The sequence below is a fragment of the Cetorhinus maximus genome, chromosome 18 (genome assembly GCF_964194155.1).
Source record: "Cetorhinus maximus chromosome 18, sCetMax3.hap1.1, whole genome shotgun sequence".
Lineage (NCBI taxonomy): Eukaryota > Metazoa > Chordata > Chondrichthyes > Lamniformes > Cetorhinidae > Cetorhinus > Cetorhinus maximus.
In genome coordinates, this window is record NC_135896.1 from 26,969,448 (window position 1) to 26,994,471 (window position 25,024).

The window sequence follows — 25,024 nt, forward strand, 5'->3', positions numbered from 1 at the left end:
AACTGTTTGAAGAGAAATCCAAACACCTCATTTTAACCAATAGAACTACACCACAAAATGTATTTTTTAATAAATAAGCTTAAATGCATATAAAACAAATTAAACAAAACAATCACTATTAACAATCACTATTAAACAAGATGGTTTATAACTACATACATTATGCATTCAGGTTTACTTCTTACTGCCCACAAGAATTCTCTTATGAGACACATCAATCTTAAAGTTATTTACTTCTGTAGGGACCATAAGACATAGGATCAGAAGTAGGCCATTCAGCCCACTGGGTCTGCTCTGCCATTCAATGAGATCATGACTGATCTGATAATCCTCAACTCCACTTCCTGCCTTTCCCCCATAACCCTTCATTCCCTTACTGATTAAAAATCTGTCTATCTCAGCCTTGACTATACTTAATGACCCAGCCACTACAGCCCTCTGTGGTAGAGGATTCAACAGATTCACTACCCTCTGAAAGAAGAAATTCCTCCTCATCTCTGTCTTAAATGGGTGACCCCTTACTCTGAGATTATGCCTTCTGGTCCAAGACTCTCCCACAAGGGGAAACAACCTCTCAGCATCTACCCTGTCAAGTCCCCTAAGAATCTTATATGTTTCAATAAGGTCGCCTCTCATTCTTCTAAACTCTAATGAGTATAGTCCCAACTTACTCAACCTCTCTTTATAAGAAAATCCCTCCATACCCAAGATCAACCTAGTGAACCTTCTCTGGACTACCTCCAATGCCAGTATATCTTTTCTTAGATACGGGGACCAAAGCTATTCACAGTATTCTAGGTGTGGTCTAACTAACGCCTTGTATAGTTTTAGCAAGACTTCTCTATTTTTATACTCCATTCCCTTTGAAATAAAAGCCAACATTTCATTTGCCTTCCCGATTACCCGCTGAAACTGTATGCCAGCTTTTTGTGATTCATGCACAAGGACCATCAAATCCCTCTGTGCTGCAGCTTTCTGCAGTCTTTCTCCATTTAAATAATATTCAGTTCCTCTATACTTGCTGCCAAAGTGCATAACCTCATATTTTCCTACATTATATTCCATCTGCCAAGTTTTTGCCCACTGACTTAATCTGTCTATATCCCTCTGTAGACTCTTTGTATCATCCTTACCACTTTCCCACCCATCTATTTTTTTGTCATCTGCAAACTTGCCAATAGTACATTCACTTCCCTAATCCAAATCATTAATATATATTGTAAATAATTGTAGCCCCAGCACTGAACGCTGCAGCACTCCACTAGTTACAGGTTGCCATCCTGAAAATGCCCCCCTTATCCCAACTCTCTATCTTCTATTCGTTAGCCAATCCTCTATCCTTAGCCTACCATGGGCTCTTATCTTATTAAGTAGCCTTATGTGTGGTACCTTATCGAATGCCTTTTGGAAATCCAAACATATTACATCTACTGGTTCCCCTTTATCTATCCTGCTTGTTACCTCCTCAAAGAATTCTAATAAATTTGTCAGACATGATTTCCCCGTCATGAAGCCATGCTGACTCTGCTTGATTATATTATGTATTTCTAAATGCTCTGCTTTTGCATCCTTTATAATAGACTGTAACATTTTCCCCATGACAGATGTTAAGCTAACTGGCCTATAGTTAACTATTTTTTGCCTCCCTCCCTTTTTTAATAAGGGTGTTACATTGGCAGTTTTCCAATCCTCTGGGACTTTTCTAGAATCTAAGTATTCTTGAAAGATTACTACCAGTGCATCTGTAGTACTTCCTTTAATATCCTAGGATGCAACCCATCAGGTTCAGGGGACTTATCGGCTGTTAGCCCCATTACCTTCCCTAGTACTTGTTCTCCAGTGATAGTTATTGTATTTATTTCCTCCCCTCTTTTGTCCCTTGATTATTTAGTATTCTTGGAATGCAATTAGTGTCTCTTACCATGAAGACTGATGCAAAGTAGTTATTCAACTCCTCTGCCATTTCCTAGTTTCCTATTATTATTTCCCCAGCCTCATTCTCTAAGGGACCTATGTTCTCTTTGGCTTCTCTGGTCCTTTTTATATATTTAAAGAAGCTCTTACTGTCCATTTTTATATTACTTGCTAGTTTACCCTCAAAGTTTATTTTCTCCCTTTTTATTATTTTTTGGTCATCTTTTGTTGGTTTATAAAACTTTGGCCAGGATTTTCCCCTTGGTGATTAGGGGACGGGGCCCATTCGCCGAGGGGAAAATGATGTGGGATGACATCGGGAGGAACACCCGACATCATCCCGGTCCCTTTAAATATTCATGAAGGCGGGCGGACAGCAAAATCAGCTGTCCACCCACCGACCTGTCAATGGCCAATTATCCTCAAACCAACCTCTAGGTTAATTATCCCTCATTTATAATTTCTTATTCGATCTAATAAAGTAAATGGGTTTTACAACCTTCCAGGGTTCACCGAATGCTTTTAAACTAATATAGCTCTACCTCCCAAAACAAAAACATCGCTCTGGACTGCTCTTCTTGAAAATATTGCAGACATCATGTCTCCAGCTCTTTAGCTAAGTAAGCCCATCTGCTGTTTCATAGCTCCATCTTTTCCATTCTGACTTCATTAAATAAACATGAGTCACCTTTTGAATTGCCATTTCTTTAGGTGTCCTGGTAATCTCTAAAGCCCAGCATTTTAATGACTTTACCTTTCTAGTTGTTAACCTTTAAGACAACATGGCCCTAACCTTTTAAGTGCAATAGGCTCCAAACTTGCATTAATTGCATTTATCCTATTTTTATTGTTAAACTTTAATTCCTAAAATTAAAAACTATATACTAAAATACATGAACCATGAACTAGATATTTGCAACACTGTTTTCACTTCACCTCAATTAATACAGCAGTAATTTTAGCAGACCTGACTTAGGTTTTAATTAGAAAATTGTGTAAGAACTTTAGAAAGCTATTTTTTTAAACTCAGGGTTGCATACCTAGAAACCATTATTTGTTGTTCAGCTGGTCAAGGGCATATACATTGAGAACCAGGTGAGTGATCCCATGTAAATTGCCAACAGGTATCGATATTATCAACAAACACAATAAAGTGTATTCATTAACTGTGAGTGCTGGGTGGGAAGGTAATTGAGCCTAACAATATGGGGAAGGTGGATTAACATCCACAGAGATACAATAATACAGGCATTGTGGCCGCTTTTAGTGGTTCAGTGAATAAATACAACACGTGACATAGAGGATTCAGTCTGTGCTTTGTACTTAGCCCATTTCAGCTGAGACTGCAGTGATAGAACTACTGTTGTCCTCAGCATACCTGGACTGGGGAGGGACAAATGGAAGCCAATGAGGGATTTCCAATCTCGTTCACTAACTAGAGATCCTCGTTGAAAGCATGCGTGCAGAGAGGGCAACTAAGGTGGTGGTGCTCCAGTAAAAAAGCTTGCTAATACATTGGGCTGAATTTTCCCTCTGGAGGTGGGAAACAGAGGTTGGGACTGTTTTCTGGTGCTGAACCCAGTCCCAGGGGGAAAATGTCATTTACCTCTGATGGTGGCCAACATATGGTCTAGAAACAGATTCACCATCAAGTGGGTGGAAGGTGGAAGCTGGTGAGCCAATCACAGGCCTTGCAGATTGAAAAAAGCAGCAGGTTGCAATGGAAGGTAAGTAAGAGATGGAGGGTACTTCAAGATGGAAGTGCTCTCTCTCTAACTCCTTTAAACCTTTAGTTAAAAAATGGACTCAGCTGCCAGGCTACCACTGTTGGTGGGGGAAGGGGGGGATCCCTTCTAAAGGGCAGCCTGTGACTGGTCCTGTACCCACCACCATCTTAGGCAGGCAGGTATGGAGTGAGGGCCAAAAACCAAAGGGCACATGTTTAAGGCGATTGGCAAAACAGCCCAGGTGGCATGAAGAAAACTTATTTTTATGCAGCACGATTTGGAATGTACTGCCTGATAGGGAGATGAATAGCAGCCTTCAAAAGAGAAATACTTGAAGGAGAAAAAAACTACAGGGATGTGGGGAAAGAGTGGGGGAGTGGAAGTGGAATAGCTTTGAAAGAGCCAGCACAAATTCGACAGGTCGTGTGGTCTCTGTCTGTGCTGTATTACTCTATGATTCTAAAATGTACTTAAGGTTAAGCCAGATAAGCACATGAGGAAGAAAAGAAGAATTTCTGATAGAATTAGTTGAAGAGAAGTTGGAGGAGGCTCCTATTGTCAGAATCTTCGGGTCGGCAGATGGTGGCCGGCCCTGCTGGCCGGCATGTAAAATGACGCGTGGTGACGTCGGGCGTGTGTCCCGATCCTGATCTTTAGTTCGGCGGGCTCACACCGGAGTTAGCTGCGTGCCTGCCGAACTGTCAAAGGCCTATTAAAGCCATTTAAATATCAATTTAAATAATTAACTGAGCTGCCCGTCCAACCTTAAGGTCGACGGGCAGGAGAAGAGCCTAGGCGGCTTTCGCATTTATCATGAAACCTCATCCATGGGCGGGATGAGGTTTCATGAAGGTTTTTAAAGTTTAATAAAAACTTTTAATAAAATTCATTGACATTTTTTTTCTTTATTAAAATTTTTTCAAATCAAACTAATCTCCATGAGGCAGCTCTGTACCTCAGGGAGATTTCAGCCTACTCCCCCCCACCTGCACAGGGAGCGCTCTGTGCCTTAATTGGCCCGCCCATGTAAAATGGCAGTGGGCAGCCAATCACGGGCGGCGATCGGCTGCGCGCCTGCCCACACCCACTCCCGCCCAACACCCCCCCCCTCCCCACCCCGACGGGGAGAAAATTCTCCCTTATGGAGCACAAACACTGGCATGAACCAGTTGGGCCAAATGGTCTGTTTCAGCGCGGTACGTTCTATGTAATTTAGTCTGTGGTAAGTACATGTGCTGAAAGATGCTTAAAACACACGCCAGCTAGTGCCTTCCCAAATAACTGAGAAAACAGCTGTGAAATATACGTCTTGCAATGAGAAATTCCACACTTCAAAAAATAACTCTTGGTGTGAGATCACAAAGAGAGTCAGGGCATGAACTAAAACCGGAGTAAGGGCTCGATTGGGCTTCACAGCTGAACAGCCTTTCGACATTCGCCATCTTAAGTTTGGAGTTCAGTGTTGAAGGCTGTCCAATTAGACAAGGTATTGAAAAACAGCCAGTGCCTGTGGAATTGTTGCTCAGGGTCAGTCAGTGCTCAATGGAACAGCAAGAAAATTATAAAAGGAAGAAATTCAATTTTAATTCCCCAGCATTTCGGCAGGGGCCCTGCGTGACAAGAATGGGCCCCAACCCCCAAACTAGAATCATATTTGACTGTCAGTTAAATAGTCTCCAAGGTGTTGGCAAGCCCTGAGCAACTACATATGTGTCCACGGTTAAGGATGGTTTTGATCATCAGGCTGCCCGTATCCAAGTACCATAGATAAGAAATCAGCTAAATGGATTATATTATGAATTTGAGAAACATAATGAGATTTTCTTGGCTGTTGGACAGAAAGAACGGAAAGATAGAAAATAACTTGCATTTCTATAGTGCCTGTCACAACACGAGGATGTCCCAAAGTGCTTTATGGCCAATTAAGTACATTTGAACTGTAGTCACTGTTGTTACATAGGAAAAGCAGCAGCCAATTTGTGCACAGTACGATCCCACGACCATCTGTTTCAGACATTGATTGAGGGATAATGTAAACCGGGACACTGGGGGCAGGATCTTTCCCCCCCCACCGTTGGGGGGGTTGTGCGGGAGCGGGCGTGAGTGGGGGGGTTCCCGATCGCCGCCACCGATTGGGGGCACACCGCCAATTTAGGTGACATGCGCCAGGAAGTGCTTTGCGCTCCCTGTGTGGGGGAGGGGGAGGGGGCAGGGGGATTCCCTGAGCCAGGAGTGTGCTCTTTCGCGCATGCGCATGAAGGATCGCACAGATCTCCCCGAGGCAAAGTGCTGCCTCAGGGAGATCGGCTCAGGTTTCAAACATTGAATAAAGATGAGAAAAAAAATTATTGACATGTCCCCTCATGTGACACTGTCACATCAGCTGGGACATGTCCATTACTTTTGTGGATGAGGTTTCATGCTTTTTCTGAAGGCCGCCAGGGCTCTTCGCCTGCCCACCAACCTTAATGTTGGACGGGCAGGTCCATGAAGCGTTTTAATTACTTTATTAATGTCCTTAAGTGGCCGTTGACAGGTCGGTGGGCCCGCAGGCGACTCGGCTGCACGCCCACCAACCTGAAAATCTAAATGACGCAGGGTGACGGTGGGACGCACGCCCGACATCACCCCATGTTATTTTACGCTTTGGCGAGTGGGCCCCGCCCCTGCTGACCTAAAAATTCTCCCCTGGGAAAATGGTGCCACAGGAACTTCCATATCCACCTGAGAAGGTAGAGAAGGCCTCGTTTTAACATCTCATCCCAGAGTTGGCACCCCTGACAGTACAGCACTCCTTCAGCACTGCAATAGAGTGTCAGCCAAGATTATGTGCTCTCGAGTGTCTGAAGTGAGCCGTGACTCTCAACCTTCTGCCTCAGAGGAGAGAGTGCTATCCACTGAGTCAATTCTGACATGATGTGAAATTGCAATCCTTCTTTGCTCTGGTTTATATTCATGCCAAATAGTGAGCAGAAGGAATCTTCCCCAGCAGTGGGTTTTATAAAAGTTATAGATATGGGAATGACTTTGTGCAGATTCTCATGGAATTTCTTTCTTTGTTGTTTTACAGGAGATGGTAGGCTGGTTAAAACTAATGTTGAGTTTTAAGCATATCATGTTATCAGAAGGGCATCCGGGACATAGTCCTTAATATTTTACAACAACAAATTTTAATAAAGCCGTTATTTGGAAATGGATGCATTACAATTAGCATTTTGGATGGGTCCTAGTCAGATGTTGCAGCAGTAGTGTGTCAGTGCACTGAAGCTGGAGTGTCAGGAGTGCAGTTTGTGCAACAGTGAGTGGATGTTTACAGAGGTCATGTGCTTTGCAGCCAGTCCTTTCTGAGCAGCATGTGGTCAATGAGTGCAGCAAATATGCTATTTATTTTCTTAAAGTGGTTTTTGACAGGAAGCTGAAGCTTATGCATTTTTACAGGAGCTTAGAACAAAATATCGAGTGCAAAGCCAGTAACATATTTCAAATCATTCTCTCCACACCCAGTGCATATACAATACATTACACAGTGCAAGAAACTACCATGCTAGAAATCAGATGGGTGGTGTTCATGCAAATTTTAGTCAATCACACCTTAAACATGATCCTGTTTGGTTAACAGTGTCCGATTCAGATTAGAGAATTTTAAAATTCTAATTTGCTAACTACAGTGTCACAGTCATACAATCTTCTCTTTAGAAACATTTGCAGGCTCTTCTAACAGCTCAAATGTGAAAGGTACAAAGGCTCTACAGATCAGAATGTGCCAGCTTCAGTCCCTGCTCTCAGCAAGGTTGGCAGACCAGTTCAATGTCTGAACATGCCTCTCGGCACACTGGGTTAGGGAGCAGAATTAAAACAAGTCAATTGGGATCCTCAGCCCTGACCGCTGCCCAGTGACATTTGAGGAAAAGACCTGTGGAAGTCAGGCAAGGAAATGATTGAGCTAAATGGTGAAGGGCCTTGCCCATCAATCAAATAGCTCACCGGCAGTTACTGTCCAGGCTCACAGACAATGGCCACTTGGGAAAAGTACCAAAGAAGTCCCACTGCTTGTTGAATCAGCTCTGAACAGAAGTCTTTAATTTCAGAAAAAAGACAAGGGGATAAAATTAGGGGAGAAAAATGGTTTACTGGTTTACAGATCAGACTCAGTAACGTTAGCCTGGGTTATTGGGTGATCTGAGCCTGAAGGTTGCAGGCCCAAAACCCATTCAGCTACTTCAGCACATTATGTAGTGCAGCACAATAAGGGGGGTGGGTAGTGCCTAGTCAAGTGCTGAAGTGAGACAAGAGATTACATAAGAATAGAAGAAATAAGAGTGGGAATAGACCATTTGCCCCTCGAGCTTGCTCCATCATTCAATAAGATCATGGTTGATCTGATTGTGGCCTTTACTCCACTTTCCTGCTTACCTCCCCATAACCCTTGACTCCCTTGTCCCCACCAAGTGCCCTCCCACCCAATTAAATGCTCCTGCCTGGTCCAAACTCTCCTCAGGGCGAACATTAAATTCTGCCCATTGTTTCTTTGACCAAGAACAGAAAAACTTGGGGCCGGATTTTCCTGTTGGAGGCAGGAATCAGGAGGTGGGTTTGATTCCGGGCTGTGACTCCCCTCCGTCTCTAGCGTACCGCGAAGCACGATTTTCATGGGGTTGGGGTCTTACTGACCCTAGATGCAGGTCAGCCACCCAATCAGTGGTGAGTAGTGGGGACGGAAATAGAGGCGGGACACCAGGGAAGCAGGCCAAGCTCTGACCCGATTTTATTCATGGTGCCAACTGCGTGCGTTCTTAAAGAAATAAGAGGATCTTCATCCTCCAAGTGGCCGAGCCAAATGGAGAACTGGAACCTCGGATAGCGGTGGGAAAGTTGGTGAGTAAAACTTTATTATTGCTCAGTAGTTCTGTGTCCAAACTTTCACTTTTTGTATCAAATAAAACTGTTTCAGCGCTGCAGCCCCTGCTGCCTCCTGGTTGCAGCTGCTCAGCTTCACAGAGCTCCTAACAGTCGCCTGCCCTTGTGGAAATCTCGGGAGGTCAGAAGGCTGCAGGCCCAATTAACCATCCACCCAATTAAAGAGGTGGGCAACTTCATTTTCCTGCCCGGCCCCCTGCTCTCCCTTCGTCCTTGGGAAAATGATCGGAGCTGGGAGTGGAGGCTGCAGACAAGCACCCGGGCTGCCGGCGCCATTTTATTGTCATCCTGCCTCCATTCCTTCCGGACTGGGGACAGGAATATCCGGCCCTTGGTGTTCATTTCGTCGTTGTTGCTAAGTGAAAAATGGCAGCTGCATCTCTCTGCACAACAACAAAGCAGCTCCTGGTCCAGCACCACCTCAATCGTATAATTCTCATCTTTGTTTTCAAATCCCTTGACAGCCTCCCATTCCATATCACTCTAATCTCTTCCAGCTTTACAACCGTCCTAGATCTCCATGCTCTTCCGATTCAGGCCTATTGTGCTTTTCCAATTTTAATTGCTCCACCCTTGGTGGGGCGAGCCTTCAGCTGCCTGGGTCCTAGGCTTTAGATTTCCATCCCTAAGCCTTTCCACATTGCTACCTCTATCTCTCTTCCTTTAAGATGCTCCTTAAAACCGGCTTCTTTAACCAAGCTTTTGGTCACCTGTCCCAATATTTCCTTGTGTGACATGCTGTCAAACGTGATTTGATAATGCCCTTGTGAAGTATTGGGACATTTTACTATGTTAAAGATGCCATGTATATGTAGGTAATTGTTGTGAAAGCACTTTGAAATGCTTCTGAGAAACTTGTAAGAGATTAAATAAACACAAGCATTTTATGCGTGTTTAATTCATACTGGATGTAATTCTGCTCTGGTTTCCTGCTGGATTAAGACACAGAATCTTCACAGTCAAAACAGTGGGCCATTTTTCCAATTCTGGCATGTTTTAAATCTCACATATGTCATTGGCAATGTAACATGTGCATGTAACGTGATTACTCTGCACAACCAGATAAACTGCAATAAAATATTTACCCCAAGTCAAAGCAATTTGTGTTATGCTTGGAATGGACATGAATAATTCAGGTCCGTAAACATTTTATGACAATGTACTTTGCATCAGAGGTTAGTCAATAAAAAACTGCCGTGCGTCCACGTGGGCACATTTTATAGATTAAATAGATTTTTAAACATTCAGAGTCACAGCCCCAAAATGGCCACTGACACCCCCTTCCCTGGTGCAACAGATTATCACCTAAGCCAGCCAAATCCACATAAATCCTGCTTCAAAACCCTAGCACAAACTGTAATGTGGTGCAGAATGACAGGTGGTGCTGCCTAATCAGGTGAGACTGTAGTAATTATGGGCATATTCAAAGAGAGGGTAGATCTTAATGTCAGCCTGTATCCATATATCCCAATGCAGTTAATAAAACATTCCATTAAAATATCATTACTGCCATCAAAACAACCAAGTCTGACATGCCACAATGCCTGGTAGTGGTTAAAAATGGCAAATGTGGCCAATGACAATGAATATGACAGTGTTCTCGCTGCTCTTCCGTGACCCCACAGTTGAAATGGTCCCTGGAGCTGTTCTCATTCCAGTTTTGTGTGCAGTACTATGCACTGTGTGTTATGGCAACAGTCACCATCAAAGTGCATTGGTTAGGGCTCCCAGATCTTTTGACTAGAATATTCCTATCTGCTCTTTGTGTGTAATTGTAAACCTAAAATATGAACCCATTACAGATATTATACTGTAGTCAGAGATGCACCTCAAACAAAAGGAAATAAAAACTGCACAGGTTGGAACTCTGAAATAAAAGCAGCTTGGGAATATTAACTCGTCTCCTCTTTACAAATATTTGTCTAGAAGTGCTGTGTGTTTCCTGGATAAAATATTACATCCCCGCTGCCCCCCCACCCTCACCCACCCGAAACCCTGCTCCCCACCTCCCCCCCCTCCCAACCCTGGCAATTTTCAGTTCATTGCTCCCAATTAGGAGTTCTCAAGTCTATTCAGGAGACTGGTTCACAGCATGGGGGAGGTCAATGCGTCTTGGCAGAGCAAACTTTAGGCCAGCATTGCTTTGTATGCAAGAATGATCCTAAGGAGCCCAGAATTAGGGCTAGTATAAAAACAGAAAGTGCTGGAAATGCTCAGCGTGTCTGGCAGCATCTCTGGAGAGAAACAGAGTTAACAGGCAGGATTTTCTGCCCAGGAGACTACGTGCAGTGGCGGGCGGGAAAGGCGGAGCAGATCCCGCCGGCTGCCATGGCGGGTTCCCTCACCTCTGCAGGAAAATTGAACAGAGACGTGACTGAACAATGGCCTGCATGATCAGCTCCCATCGCCAAACTGAGGTGCCATTGTGAAGCCCTTAGGCTGCCCTTATTCAATTGAATTCAAATTTCACCATCTGCCATGGTGGGATTCAAACCCAGATCCCCAGGGCATATTCCTGGGTCTTCTAGAGTACTAGTCCAGTGACAATACCACTATGTCACCACCTCCCAAGGCTGAGCCTTGCTCTCCATGTCCTGAAGTGAAATTATTAGGGCGCCCCTTCAATCGGCCCAAAAGTGCAGTAATCTACTCCTCCCACAAGCCCTCAGACCCTTCTCCCAGTGATTTTTCCCCCTAGGTTATTTTCCAACTGCGACGTTACATCAGCTGGAGAAATGGTGCTGCTCTGGTTCTATCATGAGGCCAGCTTCCAACCCCATCCCCCACCGTCACTGTCCAAGTCCCTCCTATCTTCCTGGAAGAACAATCACCATCACTAGAGAAAAAGTACTGAGCAAACTATTGGGATTAAAGGGTGACAAGTCCCCAGGACCTGATGGCCTACATTCCAAGGTCTTAAAGGAAGTGGATGCGTTGGCTATAATATTCCAAAATTCCCTGGATTCTGGAAAGGTTCCAGTGGATTGGAAAAATGCTAATATAACGCCCTTATTCAAAAAGGGGGGAGGCAGAAAGTAGGAAACCATAGACCAGTTAGTTTAACATCTGTCATTGGGAAATTGTTGGAATTCATGATTAAGGAAGTAGTAATGGGGCATTTGGAAAGTCAAAATGCAATCCATCAGAGTCAGCATGGTTTTATGAAGAGTAAATCGTGTTTGACTGATTTGCTAGAGTTCTTTGAAGATGTGACAAGCAAAGTGGATAATGGGGATGCTGTAGATGTAGTATATCTGGACTTCCAGAAGGCTTTTGATAAGATGCCGCACAAAAGATTAATACACAAGATAAGATCACACGGAGTTAGGGGTAATATATTAGCTTGGATAGAAGATTGGCTAACCAACAGAAAGCAGAGAGTTGGGATAAATGGGTCTTTTTCTGGATGGCAAGCTGTAACTAGTGGGGTGCCACAGGGTTTGGTCCTTGGGCCCCAACTATTTACAATCTATATTAATGACTTGGATTCAGGGATAGAAGGTACTATAGCTAAATTTGCAGATGACACCAAAATAGGTGGGAAAGTAAGTTGCAAGGAAGAAACAAGAAATTTACAATTGGATATGGACAGGTTAGGTGGATGGGTCAAAATTTGGCAGAAGGAGTTTAACATGGATAAGTGTGAGGTTATTCATTTTAGTCGGAAGAATAAAAAGGCGATTTATTATTTAAATGGAGAGAAACGTCAGAATGCTTCAGTGCAGAGGGATCTGGGTGCCCTCGTGCATGAATCGCTGAAAGCTAGTGTGTAGGTACAGCAGGTAATAAGGAAGGCAAATGGAATTTTGGCATTTATTGCTAAAGAAATAGAGTATAAAAATGGGGAAGTGTTGTTGAAACTGTACAAGGCATTGGTGAGACCGTACCTGGAGTACTGTGCACAGTTTTGGTCCCCTTACTTGAGGAAGGATGTAGTTGCATTGGAGGCGGTTCAGAGGAGGTTCACTAGATTGATTCCAGAGATGCAGGGCTTGTCTTATGAGGAGACATTGAGCAGTTTAGGCCTATACTCGCTAGAGTTTAGAAGGATGAGAGGAGATCTAATTGAGGTATATAAGATGCTAAAGGGGACAGACAAAGTAGGTGTGGAGCTGATGTTTCCCCTTGTGGGGCATTCTAGAATGAGAGGCCATAGTTTTAGGCTAAGGGGTGGTAGATTTAAATCAGAGATGAGGAGGAATTACTTTTCTCAAAGGGTCGTGAATCTGTGGGATTCACTACCTCAGAGTGCAGTGGATGCTGGGACGCTGAATAAATTTGAGGAGGAGATAGACAGATTTTTAATTAGTTAGGGGTTGAAAGGTTATGGGGAGAGGGCGGGAAATTGGAGTTGAGGCCGAAATGAGATCAGCCATGATCGTATTGAATGGCGGGGCAGGCTCGAGGGGCTGAATTGCCTACTCCTGCTCCTAGTTCTTATGTTCTTATGTTTCCCTCCTTCCGATCACTCTCTTGCCTCACTCTCTAACCCTGGAGCCCATCGTGATTCTAGTCGATATCCCCGTCCTCCCCCCTGAACCGTTTTCTGTGGTTGTCCCGATGCCCCATGTCGACCTGACCCCTCCCCATCTTGAGGCCCTATGCACAGTGTCCTACCGAGAACCCACTCCTCCCGCCTTGAGACCATTGAGTGCTCCCCTCTTAGTTACCAGTTCCCCATTTACAGGCTGCAGATGCCTCCTCTGACTGTCACTGTGCCATCTGTGGCCCAATACCAAGCCAGCAACTCCCAGGGCCCAATTGTGTGAGGGACTGACCACTCCCTGCATGCCATGCTGTGCACAACTGACACAGAACGGACAGGCCCTCCCCCTCCCTGGACTGGGACCAGAATATGCGTACTATGCACAGGCTTGTAGCATGGTCCGCACTGCCCCAGGACTGTCTTTGCTTTCTGGTCCTGACTATGTGGTGCAGTCTGCCCCAGGACTGTCTTACGCTTATGCCCCCTCTTCCTTTCCCCTCCACAGTCATGTGTCACTGTCCACCCCTTCCCTCCTTTGCTCCTTTAACCCCTCCCACTCATGTTTCTGTTAGCCCCTTCCCCTGCCCTTGTCTAGTCTCACTGCACTCCCAGTCAAGCATGTGCCTTCCAGCTCTTCCATTGCCTCTGTCTTATCTCACCCAACCTCCTCCCAGTCCAGCATATGCCTTACAAACAACCCCGACCCCTTCCCTTCCTGCTGGTCTTGCCTGAGCAGCCTTGGCACGGAATCAGGGCAGCCACGAACGCAGATGAAAAGTAAGTGGGTGCTGCCCGTACACACCTCAAAGTCGCGATTGCCAGCTGCACCTCTGTAATATCCGGCCGTGATTAGCGTTTCGAGTCTTAGTTCTTTGACTCAAATGGTAACTCTGTTTCTCTCCACAGATGCTGCCAGGTTGCAGAGTACTTCCAGTGTGTTCTGTTTTTATTTCAGATCTCCAGCATCTGCTGCATTTTGCTTTTATTCCAGAATTGGGGCTTCCGTTAGTGTCCAAGATGGTGACATTTCCGGAATCAGGTATAAGCCAGCTTGCCTCAGCTTGCTTACTGGTGACTGCTGCTGTGCCTTACCAGAAGGCAGGGACACTCCAAAGAGGTAAAAGGGCAGAACAACCAAGTGATAAAAAAAATCATTCTGGGCATTACTCTAATAATACAGCTGACAGCTAATATCAAAATGACCCTAAAGATTTCATTTTCCTCAATAACCTGCTTTTCAGGAGCTTGAGGACTGCAAAATTCCTTAAAAACTTCAGCGAATGTTTTGAGAGCTAAAAGAAGTGGCTACTCTGCTCTTCTGTGATGGAAGCTCTAGTCTATAAAAGGGACAAAAATGATATGAAACCAATAGTCACAATGATGTTTTACACAAGCCTCTACTGGAGATAAGTAAAGCATAATGATCTTCAACATTGGCACAGCTGATTACGGCTGTGAATAGATCAGTCATATGTATCAAAAAGAAACTAGTTCAATCCACGGAAGTGTGATTATCACTAGTTTTAATCTGGGTGGCAGTTGTGTGACTTTAATCGTAATCAGTAGGGTGCAATTTGACCGCCTTTGTCTAGTGTTAATGGGCATGTAATGCTCCTAAAATGGGGTCAGTAGCCTTGGTGCCCCTAGGGATTCTTAAAGATTTTATTAACTAGGAGTATTAGGAAATCATCATTGTTTAAAAATTCTATTTAAATATGGGGTAGAAATATCAAAGGTCAATTCCATCCATAATGAACATCTCTACTTGCGAATTTTCCAGTAAACATTGCTAGTAAATATCTTTCTCAGGTCATGGCTTAGTCTCTATTTCCTGCCTTTCAACAGAAGAAGGGCAATTTTCAATAGTGCGCATTATCTTTAAATACAGATCTAGGACCACTTTCTTCAAACCACTGTTTTAGAATCATAGAAGCTTTGCATAATAAAAGAGAGGCCATTGGCCCATCAAGCCTATACCTGATCTTTGTTAGAGCAATCCCACCATCTTGGTCTCTGTTCATACCCCTGTTTCCTACTTTGTTTCAAACAGTTACCCATTTTTCATTTCAGTGATCCAACGGTCTCTTCTTTAATTACTCGCTATGGTAAAATATTCCATGCTCCAAAAACTCTCTGCAAAATTTATTTCAAACTCTTTCTTCACTCTCTTCCACAATTTGAAGTTGATAATTCCTCATCACTAACTCTTCCCCAAGTACCACCAAATGAAATAGTCTTTCCCCATTACTCCGAACAAAACTATTTAATCTCTAACTTTCCAGTTCCAGTCAAAGTGGTCTCAGCATCATAACTAAAGTTTGTCATCCCTGGGGAGCCTTGATAAGTTTATGTGGTGCGTTCTCCATGGTTTAAATGTATTTTCTGTAATGGGGTGCTCAAAAAGGCACACAGAATATTGACTGTAGCTTAAACACAGTCTTGTATAATGTATAATTACTTCTATACTTGACTATACCAACACAATCTTGGTTGGTGTCCCACATTTCACCTTCCTGTGAAGCGCTTTAGAACATTTTATGTTAAAGCACTATATAAAGATACATTGCTGTTGATTGCTCTTGTTTTCTATTTTCTTCAATATTTTGTAGATATTATCAATAGGAACAACATACTTCAATGAACATTGTGCTTGGAAGATTGAAGATGTCAAATTCAATACAGTACTGGTGTGCACGCACAGACTTGTTGCTTAAAATATATTTTATATTCTTCAATCAATACTGACCATATTTTCCCAAAAATATAATTTACCTATTCCACAGGGTACTTAAAAGAACTTTGCAACACTTGATGACTTTAAGACTTCATTGAATTAATCCTGATTGAAAATTCAATGATTGAATTTTGGCTTTTTTAAAAATTGGGATGTCATTGCTGCAGGTTACTGAACTAACAAACTTGGGACCATAATATTTCCAATTGCTGCTGACACATTCAAATTATCAATTAAATTAAAATACATTTTCTTTGAATGACAGTAAATTAAATAACTATCAACTCAAAAACTGTAGCAAATATTGTGCACTACCTAAAAGCAAAAAACTGCGGATGCTGGAAATCCGAAACAAAAACAAAAATAGCTGGAAAAACTCAGCAGGTCTGACAGCATCTGCAGAGAGGAACACAGTTAACGTTTCGAGTCCGTATGACTCTTCAACAGAACTGGTGAACCACAACAGTTCTGGTGAAGAGTGATACGGACTCGAAACGTTAACTGTATTCCTCTCCACAGATGCTGTCAGACCTGCTGAGTTTTTCCAGCTATTTTTATTTTTGTTGTGCACTGCCTCCTATTTTGTTTCAAAACAGGGCCTATAGCAGTCCATGGCTGTTTTTTATAGCACAAAAAGAAAGTCTAAACAGTGAGGAAGGGGTTCTTAATTGACAAAAATAGCTCTGGACTCAAATGTCAGTGTCAGTTCAACAACAGGCTGGGTCTTACCTTCAGAAGTCACCTCCTTCATGTCTATCAGGATGTAAAGCTTACCCTCAGGCTCCAAATCAACCTAGCAAAGAAACACATGCAATCATGAGGACAGATTAAAAAGCAAAATAATGCAAATGATATCATACACTCTCATACATGAGCAAACATAATGAAGCCTACCCAAGATCAACTCTGATGACAAGCCCACGGACTGGTGGAACCATAGATGTTTAGAGCACAGAAAGAGGCTATTCAGAGCAATCCAGGGCTAATCCCAGTGTCCCATTCTCTTCCCTTTTGCAGTATCTCTACTTTAAATATTTATCCATTTTCCCTATATTGTTACAATTGTGAGGTTTGTAAGATTATGATGTTTTAGCTCGGTATGTTTTGGTTTAAACGATATCTATATTTTGGGACTGTAGCTCTAAATGTAGGGTAGGTTACCTGTGCTGGAATCTGCATGACAGTAAGCCTGGGTGGTTTAATTATTAGAGACCTGAGGGAAACTCAGATTGTTTTATTGAGAGGGAGGTGCAAGGTATTTATGTTTGGGGTCAATGATCGTAGTATCTAGGTCCACAATGAGTAGACCCTGAGTCTCTCAAAACCCCAGGAATGCAGGAACGTGTTATAAATATTAAGTTGTAAACAGTTGAGAAGCAAAGGGATACTTTATAGCACATGTGAAGGGAAGTTGAAATCAAGGATAGCTAATCAATATTTCTACTTAGATACAAAGCTACTGTGTTTCCCATTGCACGTATGGAGGAAACCATTTTGAGATCAGGTTACAGATTTCCTTTTAAACCCAGGAACATCGCAGACAGCATTTGTAGTTTTGTCTTATATGGTCTGCAGTCAACTGAGAATTAGACAGCAAAAGACAGAATCAGTCAGGCTTGCACCTTAAGCAGAGAAAATGCTGACTGTATTATCCATTGAGCTTGCGTTCAGATTGAAGACCGAGTTCATGAAGTGTTAAAGGATGCTGGAAGACTTGCCTAGCTTGAAACTGTAGGAAGAAGTCTACGTGTAACCCTCGCAGTGAGAGATAGTTCTAGGATTAGAGGTTACCTGGCCGGGAAAGTAAAAACGATTTGGAAGCCGGAAGCACTTGTAAACTGATTGTGATAAGAACTGTAATTTCATGGAAAGTGCAACGTGTGATAAATAAAAAGGAACCATTTATTTCTATAGTTTAAAGTATAAGTTGCCTGCACGTAAAAAAATTGTTTAGTCAATAGTGTTTTTAGTCATTTGATACAGTATAAGTTTTAAAACACAAAATCTTGACTTGTCATTCTTTCAGTTGTTAACTGGGGGCAAAATTTTCTGCCTGTCGGGTGGGCGGGCCCGACCCAATCTCCGGCGGACGGGGAGCTGATCCCCGCTGGAGAAGCGGGCCCCGCTGCCATTTTACGTGGGTGGGCCGACATCCGGCGGGAAGGATTCCCCAAGAGCGAGAGTGCGCTCTTTCGCGCATGCGCACGAAAGAGCGTACATCTCCCTGAGGCTAAGTGCTGCCTCAGAGTGATCGCTTCCACGTTGAAAAATATTAAAAATAGAAAAAAAATTCCCTAACATGTCCCCCTCATGTCACATGAGATGGGACATGTTCATAATTTACATAATAACTTTATTAAAATTTTTGAAACCCTGCATGAAACCTCATCCCGCCGCTGGTTGGACAGGCAGGTCCTTTAATTGTCTAAATGATCCTATCAATGGCCTCAATTGGCCATTGACAGGTCGGCGGGCGCACAGCTGATTTTGCTGCGCCCCCGCCTTCCTGAAAATTTAAATGGGGTGCGGTGACGTCGGGGGTTCCGCCCGACATGATCCTGCGTCATTATTCGTGTCGGCGAGCGGGCCCCGCCCCCTGCTCGCCGACGGCAAAATTCTGCCCTGGAAGTTCGAATTGCTCTTTAAAAGTTATTTGTCTCTATGGACATTGTAACAAAATGCAATGGTTTGTTTCTCAACCACATGCTAGAAAAGCATTGTGCTGCAACAGCCCTATGAGTAAAGACATTTCTAGTTGTTTTCCTCATTCACTTATTGACAATTTTAAACGGTCTGTCCCTAATCACCAAAAGCCAACCTCCACAACACCCCAACCAGGAGGAACTGGGGGCAAATTTCCACTGGAGTTCTCTTGCTCAAAGTCCAGAAAAAAATTGTTAATGAAATTCTTCTGGGTTTCCCTTTTGTCAAGGTTATTGTGCTGGGCCAAAAAATCTTGCACTGCCGCCATTTTCCTATGCTTATAGCTGCCTCTTTGGTGTCCGTTTGCTCTGCCGTGCCACAATGTTGCCCACGACCATCCTCCTCTAAGGTTGCCGTCCATCTCATATTTGTTCAATGCAATGCATCTGTGGACAATTCTGCTAATGCATTTCTCATTTCTCTGTTGCCCTTAAGGATGGTCACCTGTTGTGGAATGTAGTCCAATGCTTCTTCAGCAGTTTTCCTACCTGAGTCTCAGTTTTCCCATGCTTAGTGTACTGTGCTGTACGTCCCTTATTGCCACTGAAGGTCCATGATTCTTTACCCAAACTTCATTACCCAAAGAGTGGTAAGAAGGTGGAGCTCACTACCACAGGCGATGGTTGAAGCGGATAGTGTAGTTGCACTAAAGGGGAAACTAGACAAGCATATGATGGAGAAGGGAGTACAGAGTTACAATGATAGATTTAGATGAGGAAAGATGAGAGGAGACTCGAGTGGAGCATAAACACCAGCGTGGACTGATTGCGGTGAATGGCCTGTTTCTGTGCTGTATATCCTACGTAATGATAGTCTGCATATATCACTCCACACAAACCATAAGAGTAATCTGACCATCTGAGGGTAGAATTTCATCTTGGGCAGTGGTGCAAAACAGGCGATATCAGATGGATCACCCGTTGATTGGACTACCAGCTATTCAACTACTTTGACTGCAACGGAACTGAGTAACAGCGCCATGTATAATGGGCAGCCAATCCGATACCACCCATTTTTCTCACTACCCAAGACGAATATCTATCCTTCTTTGTGTAACTTAAAATTCCCACAAGAATCAAGTTCAATTAACTGACTTCATGCAAGCATTAATTATAAAAAAAAACTCCGCAAAAAATGTCCACAATCCAACAAATTCAGTTTTGTCTATCTGCAAATTTTTTGAAGCTTCTATGCTGTATGTTTTCTTTGTAAAAGCTAAAATATCTGGACTGAAATGTCCTGGATCCTTGCAGGGTAACTACTAAGCAACAGCAAAGTAATTTCAGTTTAAAAGCTATGTTTGCCTTTTACCCCTTTCATTTTTCTGTTCCATTAAAATGAGAAGCATTTATTTAATAGAACTAATATATATATAAAAAAAATCAATGGCCAGGAGTACTGCTCAGGCAAATCACGTAATTAGTGGTTTAGGTAATGCCAGAAAGCATAAATATAAGGCTAGAACAGGTTAAGTTACTGTTAGAAGCCTAGAATTTGGGGAAACTATCAATTATTTTTTGCCAAACTTGTTTGAGTGAATTGATTCATTCTTCAAATGTTTTTTTTATCATAACTAAATGAGATGGACTGTTCTTATGATTGATGCTACTCAGCTGAACAGGTAGAAGGTTATCCTATATTGAAGAATATATTATAATTAATATTATAGAAGAATTCTCCACCCCAGAAAGCAGTGGAGGCTGTGCCATTGAATTTATTCAATGCTGAGTTAGATCATTTTTTGATAGACAAGGGAGTTGAAGGTTATGGGGGCACACAGCAAAGTGGAGTTGAGACCACAACCAGATCAACCATGATCTTATTGAATGTTGGAACAGGCTCAAAGGGCAGAATGACCTACCCTTGCTCCTAATCCTATGTTTCTATGTTATCCACAATATGGATCATAGCTCTGTTAGTGCAATGAAACTCATTACGTGTGTGTGTGTGTGTTTCAATAGAAAGGAATTAGAGCGAGAGAGAAAGAAGGAAACTAATTGAAAAGAATAATGTAAACCTGCCAGAATGACGTACTGAAACTACAGGTCTTATATGCAGCATTGTGATATAGGTGGAGTCTGATATAGCCAAGTTGACTCAGCAAACAGATGTACAATTACATCACTGTGTTGCCTATTTAGGATTAATGACACTCAGTTCAACTTCTCACTGAATAAGCACACATTCCTGGAGAAATATATTTAGCTGCAATGAATCTGTCACTGCAAGTTGTTTTTGCTCATTACATCTCTGAAAATTGGTATCATATAAACTAGCTCAATAAAAACAAAATGCCCCATTTATTGCAACTTGGCATGATGAGTTCAAGGGTGTCTCAATTCATTCAGGTCAGCCTGATGGAGTTCTGATGACATCTGTGTTTGTTTCAAGTAAAGAAGATGACAGGTGTTGTAAAATTTATTGTACCTAAAGTGGCTAATCAAATCAATCTCTGCTGTCACTGGATCCCAACTGTACATATATTGGGATTCAATGATATTGCTGAGGCTCTGTTTGGGCTCTTGTGTTACTGTTAGTAATATATCCTCAGAAAGGCTTTAGTGGAAGTGCAGCATGGTTTATCAGAATGATACCTGGACTCTAAGGGATAAATTCCAAGAGGAGATTACATAACCTAAGGATGCATTCCCTGGAGTTTAGATGGTGGCTAAGGGATGATTTGATATTAATGTGAATAGATAGCCTGGATAGAGAGAAGATATTTTGGCTAGTTGGGAGAGCTCAAGACAGGGCATAGTTTAAGAATTGGAGGCAGACCTTTCAGAAGTGAAATTAGGAAATGCTTCTGCACAAAAAGGCTGGAAATTTACACGGAGGCGGTGTTTCTGTCCTTGGGTTCAAAAGTCAAGGGCAAGCCCACATCCGCTTAGCAGGGCCACTCTGCAGCCATTTTAAATGGCTGGTGGGCTACTAACTTGCTCAGGGCAAAACTTGCACCCCCATCTGGGACAAAGTCCTCTGTCCAAGAGCTGCAGAACAATCAAATGGCTGGCAGTTTGCTAGTCACAACAGTGCCACTGAACATAATGGCCACTGCTGGGACTACAGGCAGTCCCCACTGAAGAACAACCATGTTCCCAGGCACGCAGGTAAGTCTGGGGTTTCACTGGGGCCAAGCTGCAAGGCCCCGGTGAACAGAGTGAAGAACTGGGTTCGGCAGGGCAGGGCAGGAGGGACCACACATGAGGGGTGGGGAACTACCTTGGGGATGGGCTTCTGTTGGGAGACAGGGTGCACGGACAAGTGGGATCCCCCTCCTTAGCCTGAAAAAACTTGCTACATGGTGTTGCTACCTCCTTCCACTGGTAAAATACCACTTAAAGTCCTCAATTGGCTTAAGGGTGGGCGGGCTGCCCTAAGCCTCCCCAGTCACTGGTAAAATCCCAGCTGAGACAGGCAGGCAGGGAGCAGAGAGCAGCTGCTATCACACATGAATCTTCGCCACCACATGCTAGCCTACTTTTGAGTGCCAAAGAGTGGTGGAAGTTTGGAACTCTTTCACAAACAGTAATTAACACTAGATCAGTTGTTAATTTTAAATCAGAGATTGATAGATTTTTGTTAACCAATGGTATGTAGGGATGTGGGACAAAGGCGAGTATGTGGAGTTAGGTCGCAGATCAGCCGCGATTACACTGAATGGTTGAATAGGCTTGAGGGCTACATGGCCTACTCCTGTTCCTATGTGCCTATGTTCCTTATGAACTGAAGAAATGGAAGCACATTTGTTAAATGGACTTGCCAAGTTGTAGCCAGATTACAATCAGAAACTGTTCTGTGGATCCCCTTTCATCTAGTAATTTTATTGAACAAAGAGATAATGTCCGAAGGACAAGAAAAGTACTCATTCCTGTATCTTTAGTAAACTGACTAACTATACAGACATACCTTTACATTGTGCCTATGGTCTCTCTGATGTTGGCTCAAGTCCAGCAATGATACAGCTAGGTTATGCACTTGCACTTTTCAGTATTGGATCATTGCCAGTTATTTCATTATTAATGAAGGATGAAGTAATTTTTCAGTACTTTCCTTAGCAATTTATTGGGTTTGCTATACAATGCACTGCGGCTTGTCCTTTGGTTATAATCTTACAAGCAATTTGGTATAAATGATAAAGTATAAAATGGCACTGGAATTATTCCTATTTTAGTTTCAATCTTATGACATTCTCCAGTTTTCTGTGGAAGAAATAAAGCACAAATGTTGGGTCAGCAACTGAATCCGGAGCACGTGACCTTCAACTGAGAAGCAGAAATAAAGATCCACAGGCTTACATCATTGGAGTATGATTTCGGGACAACTTTCACTTCACTAGAAATTATAAGAGGTAATTCACTATTTCAAAATAGGTCTGCAGCAAGTATTTCTTTTGAATGGGGCTCAGTAAAGTCCTTAAGCCTTTTCATTAAATCCATGACATTTTTCTTGCCCTGGCTTTCATTACAACCGAGAAACTTTGGCCCATTATTCACATGCCCGGGGTTAAGTGTCATATGTAAAAAAAGTCACTGAGGGCTTCTATCGACTAAACCGTCAGGAGAAATGGCTGATCATCAGATGAAGTTGGAGCACACTGTGTGCTTTTATTAAGTGCTAGTCTCAAATGAGTTGCTGTCTGCCCATTGCATGCAGCCTTATCAAATTCACTGTTGTGGCTTCTTTCTTCATTTCTGTTCAACATCCTTTATTTATGGTGTGGCTTTTTCTGTGGTCTATGCATACTTTATTTTTTAAAGCAGCAATCGAAACATGAAATTTTGTACCTTTGAAATGCTTTTAAAGCTGGAGTTTCACTCATGAACAATGCCACTATTCAATGAGCAATATTGAAATTCATTGGATAAACATGCCAGTAAAAGGAGTACTTCAGTTCACCAAGTTTGCAGGAGGGACAGACACAACCCAGTCTTAAAGAATAGATTTAAAGGTCTGTGATGCATGTACATTAAAATGGCGTGCTGACATGAATTAGTAGGCTTCAGTAATGGTGCTGTAGACAATGAAGCAGCATTGTCAGCTAGCCAGCCATGATGTTCTGAGTCAGGAATTCTCAATCATTTTGCTTCTGAGGCCCCCTTCCGATGTTATAAAAATTCCTGGATCTCCTTGTAACGCAACACAAGTATATTTTCTGTATTAAAATTAGATCTACAATTAAACAAAGAGCCAGCAATGATGCAATGAGCCAACTGGTCTCCTGTGCTCTATGATTCCATCACTTTTGTACAGTCTGTGTACAAATGTTGCCATCTTTCAAACAATCCACCTGAAAGAAAAACTCCCTCAATACTTCATGTAACAATATCATGAACCCATTTCTAAAGAGCAGGCACATGATTTGGGTACAGAAAACCCATCCCAGTGTTATAGTGCACTGCTCATTCACTGGGTAAAGGAGGAATCTGGAGCCAGTCTTTTAACATAAGTTTATTCGCAAAACCTAGAGAACACAGGCACAAACTTCCTTTCCCTTCCACCCACCCAGGCGCAAACCAGTTCTTATATATACTTGAGAATAATGCCCTAACCTTTCCCCAGTTAGTAACAGCTGCTCTCACTTACAACTAGAGCATGCACTTCATTGTGACAGCATTGCAACATTAACACCCAGCCCACCAGATATCTAAAAAAAACAGAAACACTACCAGAATATTGGCATTATTTAATGATAGTTTTGAAACATTCCTCATGCTGGTACCAAAAGAATCCAGCAATATTGGATCTGAACAATAGAATATATTTTTAAGAGTCTATATGGAAATAATAGATAATCTATGCAAATATGTGATGAATTCTGGCATGTTCAGGTCAATATGACCTGACCTGAGGAGGATTAATTGATCTGCTATGCAGTCATTTAGCCATATTTATCATCTCTATGGTTCCAGATAGATAAAAATCCACAAGTTTTACTTATGGATCTATGTTACAAACAAAAGGTTGTGCTAACATGTTTGGTAGCATTCTTAATGACTGTGTTTATTTAGTGAACATATGGCCAGCAAGCAACTAATGTCTTTTGTAATTTCAATCTCCTTTGCAAATTTAACTGCAGAATATTACGATGATAAACCGGGCACGTTAGTGATCTGCAACTTTAAAAAGGTCACTAACTACCATATGACTATCAAATTTTCTTTTTCAATGCAATAGTCTCACAATTATAAACTATGATTCCCCCTCCTCGCATCTGAAAACTTGTTGAAACACCGAACCAGTTGAACTGGACATCTCAAAATTAAATGCTAATATCTGAGAACTAAATGGAACAATGCAAAAATTAGATTGACCATACAAGGGGAAAGGTTGCAGCTTTCAGGCAGATAATTACAGTATAATATTTTCATCAAGAATCAATGTTCATAATATCAAGATTTATGGTACCTTTATTTCAGATGCAATGTATTTTTTTACAGAGGCTGCATCTCGAGCAAGAGCTCAAACAGATCGCACTACAATGTTTCTCAAGCTGCCCTATGTAATCAATACCCTGACATTGTAATCCTATTTAAAGCCAGG

The 25,024-nt window shown here is 42.5% G+C and overlaps 1 protein-coding gene across 2 annotated transcripts in view; it reads right to left on the bottom strand.

The window, feature by feature from the left end:
* The window catches only part of prkcha (protein kinase C, eta, a), a 212,627-nt gene that overhangs the window by 117,230 nt on the left and 70,373 nt on the right, over positions 1 to 25,024 (bottom strand). For both annotated transcript variants that reach the window (XM_078562261.1, XM_078562262.1), the window contains exon 3: positions 16,508 to 16,571. In XM_078562261.1, the coding sequence (XP_078418387.1) occupies positions 16,508 to 16,571 (64 nt within the window). The remainder of the gene's footprint in view (positions 1 to 16,507; positions 16,572 to 25,024) is intronic.